This window comes from Chrysemys picta, chromosome 7 (genome assembly GCF_011386835.1).
Source record: "Chrysemys picta bellii isolate R12L10 chromosome 7, ASM1138683v2, whole genome shotgun sequence".
In the NCBI taxonomy this organism is placed as follows: domain Eukaryota; kingdom Metazoa; phylum Chordata; order Testudines; family Emydidae; genus Chrysemys; species Chrysemys picta.
The window spans coordinates 68094893-68109705 of record NC_088797.1 but is presented as its reverse complement, the minus strand read 5'-3'; the positions used below and the strand labels follow the sequence as shown (position 1 = coordinate 68109705).

At 39.8% G+C, this 14813-nt stretch overlaps 1 protein-coding gene across 1 annotated transcript in view; it reads left to right on the top strand.

Moving 5' to 3' along the window:
• The window catches only part of POLR3A (RNA polymerase III subunit A), a 53215-nt gene that overhangs the window by 5516 nt on the left and 32886 nt on the right, over positions 1-14813 (top strand). Inside the window, exons 5-14 of the mRNA XM_005285741.5 lie at positions 1316-1470; positions 2709-2948; positions 5111-5273; positions 5512-5648; positions 8191-8294; positions 8981-9122; positions 9664-9804; positions 11553-11622; positions 12237-12364; positions 14264-14402. Coding sequence (XP_005285798.2) covers positions 1316-1470; positions 2709-2948; positions 5111-5273; positions 5512-5648; positions 8191-8294; positions 8981-9122; positions 9664-9804; positions 11553-11622; positions 12237-12364; positions 14264-14402 — 1419 coding nt within the window. The remainder of the gene's footprint in view (positions 1-1315; positions 1471-2708; positions 2949-5110; positions 5274-5511; positions 5649-8190; positions 8295-8980; positions 9123-9663; positions 9805-11552; positions 11623-12236; positions 12365-14263; positions 14403-14813) is intronic.

The window sequence follows — 14813 nt, the reverse complement described above, 5'->3', positions numbered from 1 at the left end:
TATTTGTCTTGAGAGTGTTGTAGTGAATGCTTTTACAACAGTTCAAAAACATGAGGCTATATTTTGGTTTCAGATGTGTATATGTGGGGTTTCCTATATAAGTCAATATGTAGAGTCCATTACAGTTTTTGAAGCTAGATATGCCCCTAAAAAAAAACTGCAAAAACTTGAGATAATCTTTTAAATTCCTTTGTGTTGTATTCTGTCATCCAGAGACACAGTATATTGCTACTCATCTTGCAGAACCACCTATTTCCTTTAACACATACACAGTAACAGGTTCTGAAAAGATGAAATACTCATCAAATGAGAATCTCTATCTGCTAGACATGCAAAAACATTTTAAAAAGGAAAGAAAAACCTCAATTAAAGAGGTTAATTGAAGTGGTGGGGAAATAGGTTAATATGGTGCAGTGGGTTTCAAACTTTTTTTACTGGCAACCCCTCACACACAGCAAGCCTCTGAGTGCAACCCCTCTAATAAATTAAACACACTTTTAAATATATTTGACACCATTATAAAAGCTGGAGGCAAAGCGGGGTTTGGGGTGGAGGTTGACAGCTTGTGACCCCCCATGTAATAACCTCGTGACCCCCTGAGGGGTCCTGACCCTATCCCCCTTCCGCCCCAGTTTGAGAAATCCTGGTATAGTGTCCTTTCCCTTCTGGGGTCAGATGCTCACCTGAGTCAGAAGTAGAAATTTGCTTTTCGGGGGATTTTTTGTTCTTTGAACTTATTCCAGCTAATGCAGCATCTAACTGCAAGTTATTGTTGGTGCTTTTGTGTTTTATTTCCCAAATCAGTTTATCCTCATTTTTCAATGAGCACAGGAGAACACAATTTGAGAGGACTAGCTGGTTCAAGGACAGATAATGGTTATGACGTCCTGTACAGTTAGGTCACTGGCTAAAATCCACTCTGGATTGGTAATGATCAAAAGTTACTATCTGAATGACTTATGAGTGAAATGAGTGGGTGAACTCTGGTCCAGTTCCTAGTGCAAGACCATCTACATTGCAAAAACCCCGTACCACCGTTGAGGAGAGGTTGAATGGACATGTAGAGTGAACCACCCTCTCATCCTTAGAACTAGTCCAGATCACAGCTGAGATGCACTGAACCCGCAACGTGGGGAAACTTTCATTGCTGTGGCTGTTGCTCCTCCTGTTCTGTGAACAGAGGCATCTGGTATCTAAAGGTGACCAGAGCCAGCGCCTTCCCCTAATGCTACGTTCACTGAAAAAATATTTTTAAAAAATTTAGAAGAATAGCTCAAGAGTTGAGGGTTTTTTTAACAAAATTGTCTTCTTGTAGGTACTGTAAAGAAGTGTGGCTTATTGAAGATAATCCATGAGAAGTACAAGACCAATAAGAAAGTGGTGGATCCAATAGTGTCCAGTTTCCTTCAGTCCTTTGAAACTGCCATAGAACATAACAAAGAAGTAGAATCCTTGCTGGGGAGAGCTCAGGTGAATTAGTGTGTCTACCAGTGCTTGTTTTGACAGTGCTTGAATTTTCTGCTAATTTTGATGCATGCATTCCTGAATGATGAGCTGAAGTATTTAGTATAAGGGTAAAGGACTAGTGCTGGTCCAGCCTTTGAATATATGGAGAGGAGAAATTGAAGAACAATTATCATACTGCCTGTCTGAGGGAGATGTTAATGGTTTCTGCAAGGAGTAGCATCTTTACTCTAACCAGTGAAGTAATTGTGGTACACCGTCTTCTGCATGCAAAAGATATGGATGCTCCTGGTATAGGATCAGTGGCAGTCGGTGAACAAAGCTTAGTGGTGAAATCATGGTGACAGGAAGCAGAGAAGAAATTTAGGCTACTGCAGACTATCTCTGGGGACAGTTACCTTCAATCACTGTCTTGAATATTTGTAATACTCATAAACCTTACCTATGATTGGAAGAACTGAGAACTGGACAGGAAGGAGTGACCAAAGTATAGTACAAGAATATATATAGTTTTCGTGGTTTTGCTGAGCTTGGCATTGTATGGGGTTTTCCCTTGGATTTTAACAGGTCAGTCAGTTCTTGGTATGGATGTTTGGAAAATGCAAATAGAAAACATTGTGATGCAGAGTTTGTGTGTCTCCAATTGCAATAGGTCAGCTTTATAAAAACAGGCACTTCTTGCAAGCTTTGTGTTTATTGATGAATCATGAAATGTCAGCAACGTATTCTTCATTCAGGAAAAAAAGGTTAGGTTTAGCAAGTTATTTTAAAATTTAATGAAATTATGTAGGATATAATGCTGTAATCTGTGAGCTCTAGTAATTGAAATTGGTGGTAATTACACCTTACTGCAAGCATGTTATAAGCTGATTATATTGCTTTGGCAAGTAAAGATGTAATACCCATATTGCTATAGAAAACAGACTACTGTAACAACTAATCTAGAGTGAGAAATCTAAACTGAAAATAGTGTAAGAGGAGAAGTTTGAGGGAAAGAATCAACGAGCCAGAGTTTACTGGGACTGCAATTCTAAATAAACAAACCAAAAGACAAATTTGTTTTTGTTTGCCTTAAGAATAACTTCCTCTACATATGCTTTTGTTTTGTTTTTAAATCTACTTTTTTACTTGAACAATTGGCAGAGAAGGGTGGCAAATGAAGTAAACAGTATTAAGATGTAGCCAAAAATGAGCTGTTATGCCCTTGAAGGTTGCAGTATGACTTTCTTCATTTAATTTTGTAGGAGAACTTGACTCCTTTAATGGTGTTGAACCTCTTTAAAAGAATCCCAGCGGAAGATATACCTCTGCTTCTGATGAATCCAGAAGCAGGAAAGCCTTCAGACTTGATCCTGACACGACTCCTGGTACCTCCATTGTGCATCAGACCCTCTGTTGTGAGCGACTTGAAGTCTGGCACCAACGAAGATGACTTGACGATGAAGCTTACAGAGATAATTTTCCTCAATGATGTAATCAAAAAGGTGAGCCACCCTGCCTGCCTGAAGCTGCTGCTCTTTTTAAAAATAAATAAAAGGCTGGATTAGACTTGGGGGTAATTGGTTTTACTTGTCGCTGCGAGGTCTGATGTTGCATTCATTCTGACTTCAGCTTAAGAAACAGCTGAAGTATTTGTCCCTCTGTGAAATGGCATGGAATGGTGGACTCAGACTGAGCTTTCTATTTGGCTCTTGGTGTTACACCAGTGTGTTAGCGACTTGCTAAACGTGGAGTGAACTAATCGCTTTTCCTGAAGTATTCTCATTATGCTACATTTTAGCATGTTTTGGGATGACTGTTTCACTTGATGGAAACACAAGGACATAATAGTTTATAGGCCCAGAAATTCACACACCTCTCTTTACCCATCTGGTTTCTTATTTTATACCTCTGTCTCTTTCTGCCAGGAGGCCCTTCCAACTTTTGATGTTTATGGGAGCCTGTCTTTTTCCTCTTTCTCTACCCCATCACTCTTAAGAATTCAAGTCACAGTTACCTAGGGTTACCATATTTTGAGTGTCCAAAAAGAGGACACTCCACGGGGCCCAGCCCCGCCCACGCCTCCGCCCCAACTCCACTCCTTCCCCACAATCCCCGCCCCAACTCCACCCCCTTCCCTGCTTCCCGCGAACATTTGATTCACGGGAAGCCTGAAGCAGGCAGCAGGTAAGCGGGGGTGGGGTGGTGGGAGGAGGCGTGGCCCAGTCTGGCCCCCCTGGCTCGGCTCGGGCGTGCCGGCCCCGGGCCAGTCCCCGGCCCAGCACCGCCGGGCCCGACCCGGCCCCGAGCCCAGCACCCCCGGCCCCGCATGTCCCGATTTTCCCGGACATGTTCGGCTTTTTGGGATTTCCCCCTGGACGGGGATTTGAGGCCCAAAAAGCCGGACAAGTCCGGGAAAATCCGGACGTATGGTAACTCTACAGTTACCATTCTTCCTTAGTTAAGGACCGAAAGGGATGCTAAAGCTGGTCAAGTCTGTCACTTAGCTGGAAGGACGGTTGTGCAGCTTGGCAGCATTCTTTTTGCCCCAGGCCAGTATTTCCCAGACTTCTGAAAGCTCATCTCTCCCTCTCACCTCTTTCTACTCTTCCATGTAGTCTTAAAAGCCTACCCAAAATGAGCAGCTTATTGGGCTTGTCTGCATGTAGAGTTTCACCAATTTAATTTTTTTTTTTTTAAACCACTGCAAAAGATTGTGTGCACATTCTTTTTTTGGATTAAACCAGATTTACTTGGGTTTAGTTTAAATTGATTAGGAACAAGTTTAAGTTAAATGGAAACAAGTGATTTAACCCAATGCAACTAAATCTGTGAAGAAAAATGCATAGATAAAGGGAGTTAGCACCCATTGAAATCAATGGGGCACTTCCCAGTTCAGAGCTATTTCAGCTGTCTGCAAACTCAGGCAGACACTAGTTACGTTCAGGTCATGCATTCAAGGTTGTATTTCAACAGTAACAGCTAGAAACTTTTTAAAAAAAAACTGAAACTGGAGAACAATTGAGAAGGGTTGTTCACCATCCCCCAAAAGCTAGTCCTTTGTATCTCAGATTTTTCTCCCACATTGGAAAATGCTGCTCTAGGTTGTGTGCTGTCTCCTGGGAAGAAGAGAAACTAGCACTGGTTTATAACCTGTTTCTCTGCAAGATGTTGTGCAACAGAACTATATCCTCAGATTGGCTTAACCTGTTGTTCCATCTTAGTTTCTGCCACAGAGATGCAGGAGTGAAACCTTGAGTGATGGTCTTTGTCCAAGAGAGGGCTAAACACAATGGAATTTTGTATGCCACCACTCTAAGTTAATTATTTAATGAATCGTAATGTGTCTCCACAGCATGATCTTTGTATTATACATTCAAGTATTAAAATGGTCAGTTAATCAAACAAGCACAAATCCTTTAGTTTATCATTAATCAGAAGCTGATTTTGCCAGAAGGAAAATGTGTTTTGCCAGGTTCTGCTCAGTTACATCCATGCAGCATTCATGCATGAACAAAATGTGGGCCACTGTTCCTTATGGTGAAGGTGCCAATGTCTTGTTGCCTTTGCGATTTAGTGTGATGCAAAGCTTTCTGAAAAATTTGTTCAATGCCAATTTTGTGTCTCACTACATTTGTTTTCTGAAATGGGTAATTGTCTTGTTTAGCATAGGATATCGGGAGCCAAAACACAGATGATAATGGAAGACTGGGACTTCCTGCAGCTGCAGTGTGCCCTCTACATTAACAGTGAGCTCTCTGGAATTCCTCTTAACATGGCACCCAAGAAATGGACTAGAGGTTTTGTTCAAAGACTCAAAGGGAAGCAGGGTATGTCTAAATTCTTCCTTTTCCACCTCCCAAAAGTTTTTTTTCATTTGTTTGTTTCTTTTAGCCAAAACGTTGGCCATTGCATAGTGATCAAGTCATTGTTTGTAGATCAAGCTAGCAAGGCTTTCCCTGTATGATGTGCCTACTGTGCTGTATTAACACTTTACCATTTTCCAAAATACCATTTTGTATAATGGTACTCTTTTCCCAACTAGTTTTAACTTGCTTTATTTGTTAGGTCGGTTTAGAGGCAATCTGTCCGGAAAGCGAGTGGACTTCTCAGGCAGAACAGTCATTTCACCTGACCCCAACTTACGAATAGACGAAGTGGCTGTGCCTGTTCACGTTGCCAAAATATTAACATTCCCTGAAAAAGTAAGTAGTGTAAAACTGACATTCTTTTCATGCATTTTTCTGCATTGTCCATTGTGGTGTTCAAAACACTGGAGAAAAAGGGAGTCAATAGTGTGTGTGTGTGTCTATGTATGTATGTACACACATATACATATACATATACATATACATACAGGGGAAGAATGGCATGCAGCTTCAGGTGCTCAGTGCCCTCAGTTCATATCAGTCAGCACCAGAAGGTCATAGTGGCATAGGTTCATGGTCCATTATAAAGCTGACTTGTTTCACAGAGCAAGACAATGGAAATGCTTGATGCAGACTGTGAGGAGGGAGGCCTGAAGGGACAAGCATGAAAAACAAGGAAGTTAGTTTTGCCCAACCCATTTTAAATTTTTGTACGACTTCATATATGTTACTGTGTGTCACAGTGAAAACTGGATTTGTACTGTATTTCTAAAAAATCACGCCTTTCACATCTTAATCTTTCTGTGATCCTGTCTGTACTTTCTTTTCTCATTGCTCTGGTTAATTGTGTACCACAAAATAGACCAGCTGTGTAATGAGGTTGAGTCAGCTTTGCTAAAGAAAATTGTTCACATTTCTTCTTTCAAATTCTAATATTACTTTACTTTTGTGTTAACATAGACTTTTGCATTTTAACTAGGGCTGTCGATTAATCCCAGTTCACTCATGCAATTAACTCAAAAGAACTAATCATGATTTAAAAAATGGCGATTAATCACACTGTTAATATTTAAATGGTATTTTATTATTTTTGGATGTTTTCTACATTTTTCAAATATATTGATTTCAGTTACAACACAGGATACAAAGTGTACAGTGTTCACTTTCTATATTTTTTATTACAAATATTTTCACTGTAAAAATGAAAAACAAATATTTTTCAATTCACCTCATACAAGTACTGTACTGCAATCTCTTTATTGTGAAAGTGTAATTTACAAATGTAGATTTTTTTGTTTGTTTGTTACATAACTGCACTCAAAAACAAAACAATGTATAACTTTAGAGCCTACAGGTCCACTCAGTCCTCCTCCTTATTCTGCCAATCACTAAGACAAACAAGTTTGTTCACATTTACGGGAGATACTGTTGTCTGCCTCTTATTTACAGTGTCACCTAAAAGTGAGAATAGGTGTTTGCATGGCATTTTTGTAGCTGGCATTGCAAGGTATTTACGTGCCAGATATGCTAAACATTCGTATGCCCCTTCATGCTTCGGCCACCATTCCAAGGACATGCTTCCATGCTGATGACACTCGTTTAAAAAAAAAAAAAAAAGCATTAATTAAATTTGTGGTCGAACTCTGTGGGGGAGAATTGTATGTCTCTTGTTCTTTTACACCCACATTCTGCCATATATTCCATGTTATAGCAGTCTCGGATGATGACCCAGCACATGTTCATATTAAGAATATTTTCACAAAAGATTTGACAAAACGCAAAAGAAGGTACCAGTGTGACATTTCTAAAAATAGCTACAGTGCTCGACCCAAGGTTTAAGAATCTGAAGTGCTGTCCAAAATCTGAGAGGGACAAGGTGTGTCGCATGCTTTCAGAAGTCTTAGAAGAGATGCAGAAACTACAGAACCCAAACCGCCAAAAAAGAAAATCAGCCTTCTGCTGGTGGTATCTGACTCAGATGATGAAAATGAACATGCGTCGGTCCGCTGTGCTTTGGATCGTTATCAAGCAGAACCCATCATCAGCATGGATGCCTGTCCTCTGGAATGGTGGTTGAAGCATGAAGGGACATATGAATCTTTAGTGCATCTGGCACATAAATATCTCGTGATGCTGGGTACAAGGTGTCATTTGAAAGCCTGTTCTCACTTTCAGGTTATATTGTAAACAAGAAGCGGGCAGCATTATCTTCAGCAAATGTAAACAAATTTGTTTGTTCGAGCGATTGGCTGAAGTAGGACTGAGTGGACTTGTAGGCTTTCAAGTTTTACATTGTTTTATTTTTGAATGCAGTTATATTTTTGTACATAATTCTACATTTGTAAGTTCAACTTTCATGATAGAGATTGCACTACAGTACTTAGGTGAATTGAAAAATACTCTTTTTTTTTTTCCACAGTGCAAATATTTGTAATAAAAAAAAATAAAGTGAGCACTGTACACTTTGTATCCTGTGTTGTAATTGAAATAAATATATTTGAAAATGTAGAAAACATCCATAAATATTTATGTGGTATTCTATTATTATTTAACAGTGTGATTAATTGCGGTTAATTTTTTTAATCGATTGACTGCCCTAATTTTAACATAGATACCAGCATTTTTAGAGAGCTTTTCAAGCTTCCTTCTATTTGTGAATTTGGCCAGCAAGCTATTCATTCCAATTCAGTCAACAGTCTTGCCTCCATAAGGTCAAGATTGGCTTGTATTTTTCTTCTCTTCCCCTTCCTCCAGCAGCTTAAAATATGAGGGGACAACCGCCATTAAACTGAGCCTGAAAATCCAAAAGCACAGACCCAAGGAATAGCAAGTGGTGTTAAAATGTCTTGCTTGTTTCTAACTGATAGTCATGTTGCAGGTGAACAAAGCTAACCTGAATTTTATGAGGAAACTCGTACGGAATGGTCCCGAAGTTCACCCTGGAGCCAATTTCATTCAACAGAGGCACACACAAATGAAAAGGTACTTATGTATAAAGGTTCACTTTCCACCTACCACCACTACCTAGTCTTATTGCTAAAGTGAAATCAGCAGATTATTCATCATTGGGACGCCTCTGGATTTTTTTTTTGTTTTATGTCATCTTCGATAAAGGATATCAACAATATTCCATGACCTAAAGGTAGCTTGTGCAAGCAAACGTGAACATAGATAAATCCTTCTGTTAGAACATTTTGGTAGGCATAGATTCAATGTCATTGCTAGTAAGCGACAGTTGGATTGCTACACGTGAATGACATACCCCTATTTCCCGATAACTTAAAATTAACTAATTTTTTTCTTTAAGAAAATTGATTTTTCATGAATATCCTGTGTTTGCTGACTGCTCCATGTTTGCCATGGAGAATGATGTAGCTATTTGCTGTTTGTTTAGTTAACATAACTCTACTGTATCTTTGATACAGGAAACTGACCTCAGTCCTTATCTAAAACTTTTGTGAACAACATTGTCCCTCAGTTCCACTCAGTGACAGAGACACTCTTTTTATTAAATATGAACTTGTAGGCTGCATGTCTGGTTCAAAGTGGCTGTCACTGGAGTCTCTTTAAGAAACCAGAGTACAAATAAGAGGATGCTCTTTAGTTGTCTATTTCTTTGTTTTTATTTTCCATGAGATTTTGACTCTATTGACGTGTTTTATTTCAAGGTTTTTGAAATATGGAAACCGTGAGAAGATGGCTCAGGAGCTCAAGTATGGTGACATTGTAGAGAGGCATCTCATAGATGGGGATATAGTTCTGTTCAACCGACAGCCCTCTCTGCACAAGCTGAGTATCATGGCTCACATAGTGAGTATACACACAGCCTAGAACCTGGCTATCATGCAACTTTAACCTTTAGTGGTTTAGTTTTGTTTATTAATCTCTCACTCAAACTGTGTTGATTTTTTGCATCTTAAAATGATCCAAACAAAATAGTTTTGTGCTTGTGCATAGGAGTCAAAGTGAAACTGAGCAGTCTTTTGTTCAAATTTCACCGATTTTACATTTGTGCATGTATATATGCATATCGATAAATGTAAAAATAAAAAAAAATTGCAGTGTTAGTAAGAACCCTGATATCTAAGAACATGCTGCATCTTGTACTTTGCAAGTAACGTTGCAGGGTCAAGGGTTTAATAAATAAATTCACTCAACTTTGGTTAAGTGACTTGGTGAGCCTTCAACAGTTTCTGTGTAAATTAAAACAAGTAATTAGATGTATCGTCTCAAGAGTCTTTATATTTTAAAAAAAATGTAAAAGCACAGTTTGCAAGGAAACCACTCTCAAAACTTGTAGATTCTGGAACCTTGTAAATTCGACGTGATTCACTTCTTATCTGTTTTGCAGGCGAGAGTAAAGCCCCACAGGACCTTCAGGTTTAATGAATGTGTCTGTACACCATACAATGCTGATTTTGATGGAGATGAAATGAATCTTCATCTTCCTCAAACAGAGGAGGCCAAAGCAGAAGCACTGATTCTCATGGGGGTAAATGGAGTATTTTACTGTCTGGCTTGTGGTAATGTGATATTGCATTTCTGTATGAGTAGCACCCTGTATTTTTCAGTTGCCAGTGAGAGCTGCATTCTTCAGGTAGGCTGCTTGAGTGCTTCAAGAGACCAATGCTAAATTCTGCAGCCAACTGAATATTCGGTGCTAGTGTTAGGGCACCTTCAGAAAACCAGGTGTTTTTTTGTTTGTTTGTTTTGTTTAACAGAATTAGAGGCATCACAGTGATACCTACTCAGTATTCTCTGAAAATGTGGTTTGTTCTGAGTGCATGTCTTCCTGTAGTGACATGCTGCAGAAATGAGGGGCTTTTGCTGTGGAATGTATTTTACCTTATACCACCACACACAATCTCCCCTCCCAACTGATAAGGCAACAGTGGGGCAGTGAGTTCCCTTTTCAAAAGTAAGTTGGGACTTCATGCCCATAGTATAGACATGACCTACAGCAGCATAACTACATAACCATAGCTATGCTGCTGTAACCCCCAGTGTAGATGCGGACTATAACAGTGGGGGAGGGTTTTCAGTCACTGTAGGAACTCCATATCCCTGAGCAACAGTAGCTAGGTTGATGGAAGCATTCTCCGTCGACTTATCTGTGTCTACACTGGGGGTTATGTTGGCACAGCTATGGTGCTCAGGTGTGGATTTTTCATCCCAAGGTCTGTTGGTATCTCGACCAAATTTTGAGTGTAGATCAGCCCTTAGGAGCCAATTGAGTTTTATGTAAAGCAGTGGCAAGTGCATCTGAGAAGACCCTACTGGGGAGACTCATGCTGTATCCTGACATTGGCTCCAGATAAACCACTGGCAGCTACTTCACCTTCAGACTAGCAATTACTCATGCTAGGGGATTGAAGGTATAGTAGGTCTCCATTATCTCCAGGCTGCCAAGACTACAGCCACACAGGACCCAGATCAGATTTAAGAAGTGTGGAAGTAGCCAGTGTAGGCACTTGATGAAACAGTCAGATCAATGGCGCGGTCACCCAACTCACAACTTTACAAGAGCCACCAGCAATACTATCCCTTGTACTTGTAGTGGTTGAATTGATAGGTCAAGTTATTAGTCAAATTACATCAGTAGAAACTCCTCCTCCTCCTCCTCTGACCAAAGATTTGATACAGTTAGACTCGACAGTCTTGCTAAACAGCCATGTGACATAGGTTTGTTATTAATGTCACTCTCACTCTCTCTCTCTCTCTCTCTGAGGTTTTACTTTTGTGTTTGGGAATCTACCTTTCCGGCATCTGTTGATTTTTCTCCCCCCTCCCCTCCCTCACACAAATGATTGAAAAGTAACCTCCCAAACGTGCCAGGTTTGGCTACCATTTTTCTTTTATGAGTAAAACTTGTTTGTATATATATGCCATCCCTCTGGATCCCCAGATCTGGTGGCTGGTGCTGAACACACAGCTTGCAAGGGAGTACGTATCTCTCCATGTCTTTCCCTAACCTAATCCATAGCTTAGATGTGTATGTGTATTAGCTGTAGGGATAGGATAGGGTCTAGAACTGGGGTTTCCTCCAGTTTACAGGATTTGTCCTACATACTAGAGTAAATCCTAACACTTAAACTATGGGATTGGGCCTTTAATGTTTGTTACAAGCTCTGTCTTAAAAGGTCTGTTCTTTCAATTCTATTGCAATAGTAATGTATGTTAAATTAATCTTCTCTACAGAATATTTCAAGTATACTCATTTTTCATTCTTGTGTTCTACAGACCAAAGCAAACTTGGTAACACCAAGAAATGGAGAGCCTTTGATTGCTGCTATTCAAGATTTTCTTACAGGTCTGTATGTAAAGCTCATTTTAGAGATGTGTGTGACTTAAAAATTGTTTTTTTTTGTTTTTTTTTGAAAATCGATAATATCCCATGTAAATCTGTAAATGAACTTTTTATAAAAAAATTCTTCTGCCCTGTTGCAAGACATATCAAAATGGATACCCTGACTATGAAGCAATTAAACTGATGCTTCACAGTGCTTTTCAGTTATGATTTGTCATGAAGAGGTTACTTGTAATGGTAGGGTTAAAAAATATTATCTTTAAGTTAATGGTGTCACTTAGGTGTCTGCAAAGTTATTTAATGTTATAGGAAACGTCCAGAGGGTATATCAGTGGCCAGAGACTTCATAAGGAAGAGGATGTTTGATAGCAATTCTCAGATGGTTTTTTAGACTTTAAATCTAATAGGAGAAAAATTATTTTTTTAAGTTTATAAATTGCTGGTACAGGCCTTCATTTAAAAATCATAAGTGCAGGGAAAGAACTTGGAGCCAATATTACATCTGCATTGCTGTCGTCTGTATCAAGTGGATAACACGTGGTCAGAGTAATGCTTAACATGCAATCATTTTTAAATTTTACTTCAGCCTGTCAGGTTAACCTTTTTTCACATTCCAGGTGCCTATCTTCTCACACTAAAAGACACCTTTTTTGACCGAGCCAAGGCCTGTCAAATTATTGCTTCTATCCTGGTTGGCAAGGATGAGAAGATTAAAGTTCGCCTTCCACCACCAGCAATCCTAAAGGTGTGTGGTCCTGTTCAGTTTTTTAAAGTGTTGCAAAGATTTTTAGTCATGATTTCTCTTGGGTGTTATGCATACTTGACCCATTCTCATAGCCACCAAAATACAGAATTTTATTGACAGTTGTTCTTAAAGTGGTTACTTGTGCTGTAAACCTATTGTGCATGGGGATGGAGACAGAAGCAGGTCTTGATACTGCTGCTTTAACTTTTCAATAGATCAGGCAGCAGTGCTGTGAGGATCATAAGTCAGGGCCATGGGTAGAGAAAAGAGGTGGAATCTAGGGAGGGTAACTAGAGCACTGCAGACTACCTGTCTTAGTGCGGTGTGCAGTCCATCTGCCCCAAATCATCAGTGCTTTGGCTCTCCACTACGCTGAGTCAGCTATGCATATCTGTATGTTGAGGGTTCTTATGGTCCTGCTGCTTCAACATATCTACTGTGGTTTGAAAGAGGGAAACCCTAATCTGATATATCTGAGCAAGCTTCTTAAACCAGGAATATAGATGCAGGTGAAGTTCCTCACAGATATGAGGGGTTGGAATGCAGCAGGTGAGTGTCCCCTCAGAGCCTATACTTTGCAATATTCACTGACCCCAATCCTGATGGGATTTGATGCAGGAGTTAGTGGGGGCTGCATATTGGTGCATCAGAACTTGAATGGGTCATCTGGTACTGATGCGTTAGCTGCTGCCACCTCCGTGCATTGAGGAGTCCTGTGGATTCAACACAGATGGTTTAGTGAAAAGGAACTTGATCCTCATCTTTCCCATTCAATCTCCTGCCACCCTCTCCACATTCCTACTGACTTGTCCTCCGCTCCTACACCACAAAACACAGCCCCATGGGGAGTCTAGAGCATTTAAGATAGTGAAAACATCCTAGGGATCGTGGGGGACTATTAGGGGGGTAGTGGAGCGTGAGCTTGGGGAGCAGGATCTGGGATAGAAGAAGTGGAGCTAAGAAGAGCTCTGCTCCATAGCTGCCTATGGTCCTATTTCATATTCAGCTGCATAATCTTCCTTCTGATGACATAATTAAGTTTATATCATGGTGTTTATGCATCACCAGTGTACATGTGTCTGGAAAAAATAGTCATGCACTTTTTATTGGGATGTAGAGGAATTTGATGTATGCGTTGTGGTTAACTGTTTAATCAAATATTAAGTAAACGACTTGCAAATGAACGTGTATACCGATACCTAGAGTGAACTTAAAATTGATAAATATCTATGTGCTGGAGAGTGTAATTATTAATGTGTTCAGAGGATAGGGGAATTGGAGCATCAAAGGATAATAGTCATCTAAAGCAAAGACCAAAGGATTTATGGGAAGTCCGTTTTGAGGTGAGGTAGAGGTTTTTCTCTGTAACAAGACACTGTGTCTATGACAATAACATTTTGCCAGATGACTGTAGATTTAGATGTTTGTGTCAGCTGCTTATATTGGCTAGCTGTATTTCATCTGGCTGAAATACACAATAATGTGATCTCTAAGCCAAACGCATTCACGAAAACACTGTATACTGAACAAGAGAAACTAGATCCACAACACCGTAAATGCAGGGAATGAAGTGAAGCTGGCAATCATCTACATTTTAACTTTTTTACTTTTATTTCAACCAGTGTCAGAGAGAAGTGGAGGGGGTATTCATTCATTCAGACATCTGCCCTCTGTCCTTCAACCAAAAATATTGAAGTTCCGATTCCTTGGGGTAATGGGGTTTCTGTTCTCAGTTAAGTGAATAATGGCAGCCATCTCAGCAAACTGACTGGCACAGGTTGTTCCACCAAGCCATTAACCACAGTTTTAGAGCAGCATATTGAAGTTGGCTGTTTTGGTACTATAACCCTATCGAAAACATTCTGACTGTTTCTGATTCTTTCCTTTTGTTGCCTTCAGCCTGTAACCCTGTGGACAGGAAAGCAGGTCTTCAGCCTCATTCTCAAACCTAGCGATGACTGTGCTGTGAAAGCCAATCTCCGAACCAAAGGAAAACAGTACTGTGGCAGAGGGGAGGATCTGTGTATCAATGATTCTTGTGAGTGACCTTGCCTGCTCAACTGCTCCTCAATTATGAGTTCATAACATCTGCACCAGTGACTACTTTTCTGTTACTAGTCCGTAATTGAGTTCACAGCAGGGAAATGTGACTGAAGAAAATGCTGTTAAATGCTATTTTTTGCTGTTAAACATGAAAATGCGAGTAAAATGTGCAAGAATGTGATGAATATTTGATTCACGTACAAAATAGGCAATTTCTCAAAAGTTGGTGTTTGCTCAGACATAGAACACTACAGGAAAATAGTGAATTTTATTAATAAAATATTTATATAGCATTTAACTTGTCATGACACCTTACAGAGATTTAAAAAAAACCATAGTCTCTGTCCCAAAGATCTTACCATTTTAAACTTGACAAATGCAGAACTTGAAGCTAGGCAAAGGAAGG